Source organism: Eurypyga helias, unplaced genomic scaffold, assembly GCF_000690775.1.
Source record: "Eurypyga helias isolate BGI_N326 unplaced genomic scaffold, ASM69077v1 Scaffold31474, whole genome shotgun sequence".
Lineage (NCBI taxonomy): Eukaryota > Metazoa > Chordata > Aves > Eurypygiformes > Eurypygidae > Eurypyga > Eurypyga helias.
In genome coordinates this window covers 9,415-18,820 of record NW_010248640.1, presented here as the reverse complement: position 1 = coordinate 18,820, position 9,406 = coordinate 9,415, and the positions used below count along the sequence as shown (strand labels likewise).

General features: G+C 40.5%; 1 protein-coding gene across 1 annotated transcript; it reads left to right on the top strand.

Moving 5' to 3' along the window:
• Positions 1–202: 202 nt before the first annotated feature.
• RORA (RAR-related orphan receptor A) lies at positions 203–8,308 on the top strand. The gene is made up of 6 exons (XM_010151136.1): positions 203–326; positions 1,562–1,694; positions 2,359–2,466; positions 3,860–3,970; positions 5,260–5,372; positions 6,707–8,308. Exons 1-6 carry the CDS (start codon positions 237–239, stop codon positions 6,869–6,871), a joined length of 720 nt encoding a protein of 239 aa, XP_010149438.1. The 5' UTR covers positions 203–236; the 3' UTR covers positions 6,872–8,308.
• The last annotated feature ends 1,098 nt before the right edge of the window (positions 8,309–9,406 follow it).

Genomic DNA, 9,406 nt, shown 5'->3' with positions numbered 1-9,406 from the left:
GCCGCGAGCAGGGACCGCCGCGCTGCGTTCTGCGCTCCGCGGTCTGGGGACGTGCCTTCGCCGCCGTCTGGGCCCAGCGAGGCCTGAAACTAAAGCGTCGCCCCCTCCCGGCCCCCTGTGGCAGCTGGAATGTGCTGGCTTTGTGGTGTCTGGAGGTGCAGCTCGGCAGTGTTAACGTGTGTCACTTTCCGGTCTTCCCTTTAGAACATCTCGCACAGAACATTTCCAAGTCCCACATGGAAACTTGCCAGTACTTGAGAGAGGAGTTACAGCAGATAACATGGCAGACTTTTCTGCAGGAAGAGATTGAGAACTACCAGAACAAGGTAAAAAAGCACACCAAACTACGGCATGCTCTTTTTTGAAGCGTGGTATTCCCATAACACACTGCAAAATGCACTTTTTCACTGCTTTCTGTTTACTCTCAGGAATGTGTATTTTTTGTGTGGTTTCAGAACAATAATACACTGGATGCATAAGCAGCAAGATGGTTAGGACAGCCGTTGCATTTGTGATTTTTGCACGTACAGGAAGGGCAAAGGCATGCCCCTAAAATCGATCAGCCTGTGACTGACAAACAAGGTCAAGAAACCAGAGAAATTTTTTCAACCCGAAATGGCATGTGATTTTCATTTCTTAATTTGTAGTCTCCTGGATCAACAACAGCAAAAGCTGAAGCCACCAGGGTCTGTAATTTTACACGGCCTGTTCCACGCGGTGCTTACAAAACACCAACCTGTCGGACTCCCAGCCCTGGCCTGGCTGTAGCCCTGACTCATGCTACCGTGGTCGCACAGTCTTGCCCGTCGAACAGCAGCACGGTGCTGCCGTTCCGCCAGCGCCTCCTGTGGGATTTAATCAGTGCCTGTATTTCCAGCATGCCTTCCCTCCACAAACTCCTACCAAATGGCTACTTCTGGAAAACTGTCCAGGGAAGCACTGTTAAAGCACACTGTTCTTTAAACGTAGTTTTCATTTCCACAGAACAAATATTTAACCTTTAATAATATAATTATTGCCACTCGTTAGGTAATTTCGTTCTGAATTATTATCAACATATCAAAAAAAATCACTACTTGCATGCCTTCTCTGTGTTGTTAACAAGATGACCTTCACATGTGCACATCTTTATACATATCCGTATGAAGACGAGGTAGTTAGATAATTTACGTGCAGTACAGAATACGGAAGTTGAGAGGGAAACATGACTGTGCACTGCTAGTGTGAACAAGCATTCCTCCTTGATGCAGCGAATAAAATTCCCACTGAAATGACCAGAATCACTATACTTTGACATCTTTGGCTTATTAATTCAAACACTCCAACTTGGATCTCTTCTGACATCACTGCAGAAGCCTTACGTTTGCACTGTCACTCGTCCACATGAGGCGTTGCTTTTGAGGCTAATTCCCCTAATGTCTTATAAGCAGACTGTAGCCAGGAGTGCTGGAGGGAATTCACTCCGCTCTTGGGGTTTTTTTCAGCTCAGTGTTACATTATGAAAATGGGCTTTCCAAACCTTGGTTAGTAATTTTTGCAATCTTTCTTCTCTCTCAAACAGCAAAGAGAGGTAATGTGGCAGTTATGCGCAGTCAAAATAACGGAAGCTATACAGTATGTAGTGGAATTTGCCAAACGCATTGATGGCTTTATGGAACTGTGTCAAAACGATCAAATTGTGCTTTTAAAAGCAGGTATGTGGGTCAGTTTTAAGGTCTGCTTCTTACAGTTTTTGACCGAGGAAGGCGTTACTTGTATATGGGGATTGTATACACATACACATGTTGTAAAATGATCATTTAAAATAATGCAAGGGAAAAACCTTACAAATTGTCTGTGTCTGAATTTACATACCTCCTAAGTTACTCCGGATTGAATGAGTTAGAAAGCTTCATTATGAACAAAGGGAGAAAGGAGGGTGTAAAGTGGAAAAGTTGGATTCAAACTTTTTATTTTGGCTTACTAATAGTGAATAATGTATTTCAAGGTGAAAATCCAGATTGTTCTATACAAGATGTTGTAGAAGTAGTGCAGTTTACAAATGCCGGACAAAGTTGTCAAAGCTTTGTGAACGTAAATCTAAGTGATCTGCTTTGACTTCGGAGACTTCATTACTCTAATAAAAGTTTTTGTTTATTAGCATTAACTAAGTTGCTTTAGCAGAAACTTCTAAAGGGGGTTATGGGAGTTCTTTTAATTCTACTAGCAAATCAAACTATGCTCTGTGACACCTCAGAAACCTACTACCCTATTTAACTGATAGTGAATGCAGAGCATAGGGAATTTTTAAATCCTCATGTGCTCTTTGCAACTGAAGTCTCTACCTAACTAGTCAAACATACACTGTTTCTGTTTTAGGGTCTTTAGAGGTTGTGTTCATCAGAATGTGCCGTGCCTTTGACTCCCAGAACAACACAGTCTACTTTGATGGCAAGTACGCTAGCCCAGAGGTTTTCAAGTCCTTAGGTAAGGAAATGTCAAGTGTGGTATCTTAAAAAAAAAAACCAAACCCAAAAACAAAACACCAAACCCAAGGGGACAGCTGCTTTGAAAAATTCAGGATACAATATTCAAATAAAAGAGTTGCAGAGCTCCGACTGCTTATCGGGTAAGCAGTCATGCTGGCTGTTGGAGGCCAAGTGGATGTCAGGAGTTAAAACACCTGTAACTCTATGCAGAGAAGGACCTGCTGGTGTTGAATTCAGCACTCGGAGTGGAGGAGAGCAGTTTGGGCACACCTGTTGAGAACAGAAGCCACATCTAGTGTAACATTTTATGTATCTTGTGGAAAAGGCAGCAGATTTTAAGCTTATTTTGGCTATACTGATGGTACTGCTTTGCACATGTTCATAGTGTTTGTAATATGCAAGTCCAGTTATTTGCAGGTAAAATACTATAAATCGCTATTTTTATTAAACCACAGCTTATTATTTTGATTTTTTCTGTATTTTTTTGCTAATTTTAAAAGGATGCATTTCACTGGGTATAGATTTGGGATGCAAGCCATTTTGGGGGGCATTGAAAATACGGCGGCAGAGAATGCTGTACAGTGACTGAAGTATTCTCTGCTTTTCTAAAACTCCTCACGGTACCAGGTCTGCGTGCAAACCATTCAGAGAATGAAGTATCAGGTGTGGGTTCCCATGAAAGAGAACTTTATTCTGTCACCAACTACATGCAGAAGTTTAGGCTGGGTTGGGGCTGAGACGTGCAGAGGAGAGCCCTCTTCCTCCAGGTTGCAATCCCCTTCAAAGCAGGGCTCCACTTTCGCCAACTGTGTAACAGCATGTGCAACAGCAGCGGTAACCTGACTTACAGCTGTGTGAGCAAGAGGATGGATGAAAGGAGACCAAGTCCCTTTTCTGCATGAAAAGCTTTCAGACCTCAGCTTCTCCCTTTGCTTCTGCATGTACCTTGTATGCCTCGCTTCCCCCCCCTACTTCTCTGTGCCATATTTTCTGTGTCTTAAAATCAGCACTTTTCAAGTACACATTTCAAACCTCCAGTCTACAGCGACATGAGCCAGTTCCGCTTAGAACAGAAGCAAAGCTAAACCAATTTTGAGCTTGAAAATGGCTTGAGCTTTGTCCATATTTACCCCGGAAGAACCAAATGTGGAAAAGATACAGCATGCAAAACCTTCACAATACCGGCTGCCCTGGTGTGGTAGCTGGGGACTCGTGGGACTGGGGTGGTAAGTGTAAATATGAGGGAGATCGCGCTGCCATCGCTCCACAGTCCTTAAGGAGAACACCATTCACCTAAGAAGTCTTTTTCACCTCCATCAGAATAAATCAACTACTGTAGCTCTAAAGTAGTTGTAAGCAATGTGGCATGAGCTGTACCTTCTTTTTGGCAGGTTGTGAAGACTTCATTAGTTTTGTGTTTGAATTTGGAAAAAGCTTATGTTCTATGCACCTGACAGAAGATGAGATAGCTTTGTTTTCTGCGTTTGTTTTAATGTCAGCAGGTAAGTAATAAAGGCTTGCTCTAGGTTTATTTGGTAGAGATTGGTTTTATTTTGAAGTATTTTTAATGATAATGTTAAGAATATCAGATAGTGTGAAATATCATCTTTCCGAGTGTCTCCTCCATGACCAAAATTTTTATTTTAATAAACACATTAAAACCTGAGAATTTAGGAAGAAGTTTGTTAAGTTGGAAATCTAAGCCCTTGTTTTCCAAAATTTTACCTTGTTGAGGACTCAGTTAAATGCATGTGAGAAGGACCACTGGGCCAACCTAGGCGAGCTAGGCAGAAGGTAGCCACTGAATTTCCATAGCCGGCTTGCAAGCAGCACATGACAGAATGCTTCCAGTGTCACCTCAGGTCTGCTAAGCAGGATTGCCATTCTGGTGTGGTACAAAGGTACCAAGGTAGCTTAGGTATGTGTCCCCATCATGAAACCAGGTACAGTAAAAATCATGGGGCCAGATACACATGGCACCCGAGAGTCAGCCTGGGTCTACCATATCTGCGACTCAAGTAATGTAATAATCTCAAGTGGATACATACGCACAGTACTCCAGGTTCTGGGAAGGCTTAGTAGGTCAGGTGAAACAAGATACCGGTGCAGAAAGTCAGTCTGTGTCTGGCTTAACACGCAAGGAAATAAACGCTCTGGTTTTAGACTGCACCTTAGCGGTCTCGGGAGTGGGGGTGGAAGAGTCTGTTAGCAACAGTGGCTTTATTGAGATTATCATAAATATATTCTCATGCTGTTTGCCAGATCAGAAGTATATTAGCCCTTTGTCTTAGTGTGTAAGTCACAGACCCACAGTTCTGCCCCACAGAGGGTGTAGCAGCTCATAATACTTTTCTGCTACAAAGTTTAGGAGCTGCTTTTTTTTTTTAAAGCTGAGTATTCCCTTCTTGAGTTTTCTGTATGTCACTGTAGACCTTAGCAAGAAGATCCACTCCATCTACATGCTCATTACATGATCGATTAATTTCCCACTAAAAGGTTGCTAGCTTCATTTTGTAAATACCCAGCATTTTACAGACCTTGTTAGCAAATGATTAATAAATCTTACTCAGATACATTGCATTCTTTTAATTAAGGGCTTTATAAAAGTAACTTTAGAGGCACATAATAAATATACTCTGAAACATATTAATTTTGAAACTCATTTTCTGTAAGAGTGTGTAAGGAGTGGAAGGAAGGTTGCCAAGAAGAAAGATGAATCAGTAACACAGTACTTCCTGGTGCACTGTGATTGATGTGCAGTACTAGAGGTGTTAACTCCATTTATATTTAGATCGCTCGTGGCTTCAGGAGAAAGTAAAAATTGAAAAACTCCAACAGAAAATCCAGCTAGCACTTCAGCACGTCCTACAGAAGAACCACAGAGAAGATGGAATTCTAACAAAGGTAAGAACCATGCTGTGCCATGTCACATGACTCTGAAAATATGCTTTCTTCTGAATGGTATCCTAACTATGGTGTAAAAGCTTTTATGCAGTTAGCTTGTTACTTATAAACCCAAAATTGTTTGTTCAGAATCAAGGTACTTAGCTGAAACTTTTTACTAAAAACCAGAAGAGGTGAAATGATGATGTCCTAGGGAACCAGGTTGAAAATGGTCTGAGACTAAGTATTTTAGTGTTGAACTTCAGGAAAAGCAATGACAGTTTTTATCTTATTTCTCCTACACAACGTTTCTGCCACACAGAACGGTATTTACGTTCTACAAGATGCGTGCCTTAATCCTCGTGAAAACCCTGCCTGCATGGCAACTGAGGTGTTGTAACATGCAATACCCCAACTAACCTTGTTTTTCAGGCTTCCATGAGAAGCTCCCCACACAGCCTTTTTCTCAGCAGTTCTTCCAAATACTGATGCCTAGGAAAAGAGACACTACATTGTATTATGCCAATTACATCTTCAATTGCATCTGCATGTAATTTTTCAAAAATGGAAAAGTGGTATGATGTTAAAAAAAAAAGAAGAAATCTGAAGAACTAGGGAAGGGTAGGCACTTCTTACAGAGGTAGGTCCTTGTAGAATTCCACACAGTCGGAAAGCCTCTGCTGAGTTACACACCACAGGATTCAGTACAACAAAAGCAGAATGGTCCAGCCCAGGCTTTGCAGATTGTCCTTATTTCAAACCCTAGCTCAAGTAATTCTTTTCCAATACTTTGGATACCTTTGTGGGAAGAAAGTTTCTTCCATGTACTTTGATACTAATCATTTACTCACTAAGTGATATTTTTGAAGTACAGATTTTTCTGGTCTGTTCCTTTTTACCTTATTTGGCATAAATTAAAAAAGCCTAATTTATTGCACTGCCAGCTCCCTCCATAATATTCACAGTGGGTCTAAAAGTAGTCAGGACTACTCTTCCCAGAGAATGACTAAGTTTCATGGATGAAGATCCAGCCATGAAATACTTCTGTATCAATCCACTGCTTGGTAGGCAAGTGAGTAAAGGAAGCCTAATGATACATTTTCCCAGGAACTTAAAGAAGATACTATTTCACAAACAGCATTAAACCGTTACTTAAAGAGCTTTTTAGTGGGTTCCCCTTTTTTCCTTTTAATCTAACATAACAAACATCCATGATTACACATCTGAAATGTCATTGTTAAGGTAAACAATTGAGGTGAACTCCAAGTGTTTGGGAGAGCTTTAATCCTAAGGGCAAGACTGGGAGGCCTAGTTCCATATGTGTGACCGTATGACTTCTGTTCATTTTTTTACAGTTAATATGCAAAGTGTCTACTTTAAGAGCACTGTGTGGACGACATACAGAAAAGCTTATGGCATTTAAAGCAATATACCCAGACATTGTACGACTTCATTTTCCTCCACTTTACAAGGAGTTGTTCACTTCAGAATTTGAGCCAGCGATGCAAATTGATGGGTAAACGTATCACCTAAGCACTTCTAGAATGTCCGAAGTACAAACATTAAAACAAAAGAAAGGAAAAGAAAAAAAAAAAAGAAAACCAAGACACTTTATATGGCCCTGCACAGACCTAGGGAGCCAACACACTGCACATCTCTTGGCGGTCGGGGTCAGGCGAAGGATGGGAAACAATGAAACAAAGTTGAACTTGTTTTTCTCATGCATATGATTTCCATTATGCCTACCAATATGGACCCTTTTTCTGTCTCAGCTTCTCAATCCTTGACCTCTGTTTACACAGACTGAGGGTACTAATGTCAGAAGGTTGTTTTCTCTTGTAGTTCACTGCCCAGACTTTTGACAGAACAATCAATTTGTTGATCAGAACAGAGAGTCCACCTAGTAATCAGCGACTGGTGTGCATTGCAGAGATTTCAGCATCAGTTTGCACAACTTGCTCATTGTTTCATGAAGGACGATTTTTTTCACCTACCACTGTTTGCCAGTAGACAGAACGGCATGAAAAGGGTCCATAGCAATAGCAACAATAGCATTATAATATATTACAGGGTAAATGGGCATGAAGACTATATATAGCAAAAGAGATATTGTTTATATATTGTTTTAATTAATATAAAATGTAGTTACTGGTATAGCTTTTCTTGTTGAATTGATAAGGCACTTTCATTTTGCACCTTTTTCTTTAAATTAAATGCTAGCGTGTTCATTGTTGTGTTGCATGTGCACCAGAAATTCAAGTTTAACTGAAAAAGGTTTGGCAGGTACTGGTACATTGGGAGGTATTTATGCTGCTGTTTTCCATGTTACTTTTAAAGAGAGGCTGGTCATATCCTGAAATGGTTACAGATTTTTTTTGAAGAGTTGAAAACTAATGACAATTTTCTAAATTAAACGCAAGCTTTTCAGCTGTTAAATTCAAAGGTACTTTTATTTTTGAATCTTTCAAACCTGGATGTTTAAAATTACATGCCTAAATTCAAATTTAGGTGCACAAGTCAGAAGCCTCATTTTCAAAGGTGCTGGGTTTCCGTGGTCAGAGTTAAACCAAGCAATTACAGACCATGTACAAATGAGTAACACAGCATCCTTGAAAATAAAGCTGTCAAACAAAGTGTATTTCTGCCCAACATAAATCCAGGTTTGAAGGTATTTCCTCAAGTCTGTATCTACAGTAAAAGTATGTGTGTATGACATGTATGTGGAAAAGTAATTTTTATACATAGTATTACACACTTTTGTACTCCATATCGTAAACAATGTTTTCAAACTCCAAACTCTAGCCTATCAAAACCCACAAGGAGGTCTTTTCAGCGAGATGAGACACTGACTGATGTTCTTCCAGCATCCAGTAGTTTAATTTCAGGTAGTTGAACAGAGAAATCCACTGCTCTCCTTATTTAAAAAGATGCACTTTATCAGACGAGGACAGACTAATGAAGTAAGGGCACGCTGTTGCCAGAAAGCGTTGTTTTGTACTCTGTATAATGCCTGGAAATCATTCATGTCATAGATCTGCATTCTGCAGTTCTGAAATTGTGATTCCCGTATTGCATCACCAACCAATAAGCCGAATCTTGCGGTATTTATTTTAATTACCACTCCCTTTAGGAAGAACACTGTCTCTGATCAAATTTGGCAAGTAAGCCTAGTTCTGAAGGAAGGGGATTGAAAGTAAATGACATCACAAAATAAACTGTGGCTGTTTGAGCCAGAGGTGCATAACTGATTTGGATGAGATGAAGATGTGTAACTGGATGCCTTGTAGGCCTACACAAATTAAGTTTCTGGTGAAGTACACAAGAAAAAGCCAGAAACTTAGAAAAGAAAAAGGAGTGAGACAGAATGCGCTTGCACTGCTTTAATATCCAGGGATAAACAATCTCTTACATACGTTATAGTTGTTGAGAAATAATGGAAATAAGTAGAAGCACACTGAAGCCCATCTTAAAAAGGAAAATTACGTCAGTGGGCTGTTACAAGACAAATGGGTTTATTCTGTGATTTGAACATATTTCATTTGGGGCCAAACTGAGACCTTTAGCCACGAATCCTATTAAAAAATTTATAGTCTGCCACATCAGGGAAGCCTACAGCTGTCACTCATCTCTGTGGTTTGAAAGGAGGGGGAGAACAGAGCATCGTCTGTTTCCCCTTCAAAGCAGTAGGCCTCCGGAGTGTGGGAGGGGGGATCTAGGCATGAGAGAGCTTTTCGAAAAGGTCCATCGAGCTGTCGTTTTAGTGCTCCATCCTGCCTGCTCCCACAGAGGTGGCTCACAGTCCAGCACGTGCTCTCTCCAGTCCCACTGAAACACTTTTCCTAGAATCATTGTTTACCTTATTGGAGTAACTGCCATGATATGGTACTTTCATTCCAATGTGTGATCCTATTTTTAAAGCAATCCTTTTAACTAACAGGTGTTTTCTGAATGTGACCAGCCTTAGGTGCTAGTCCTGTAAAGATCAACTAAACTTAATTTCAGTGTCAACTAACAAATATTGACCTAAGACCTGTACTTTTTATAGAGTGAGTTAC

Coding starts and splice junctions, on each gene's coding strand:
- RORA (XM_010151136.1), top strand. CDS start 237: ATGGAAACTTGCCAGTACTTGAGAGAGGAGTTACAGCAGATAACATGG. Junction 1,695..2,358: donor AATTGTGCTTTTAAAAGCAG/GTATGTGGGTCA, acceptor TTTCTGTTTTAG/GGTCTTTAGAGGTTGTGTTC. Junction 5,373..6,706: donor AAGATGGAATTCTAACAAAG/GTAAGAACCATG, acceptor ATTTTTTTACAG/TTAATATGCAAAGTGTCTAC.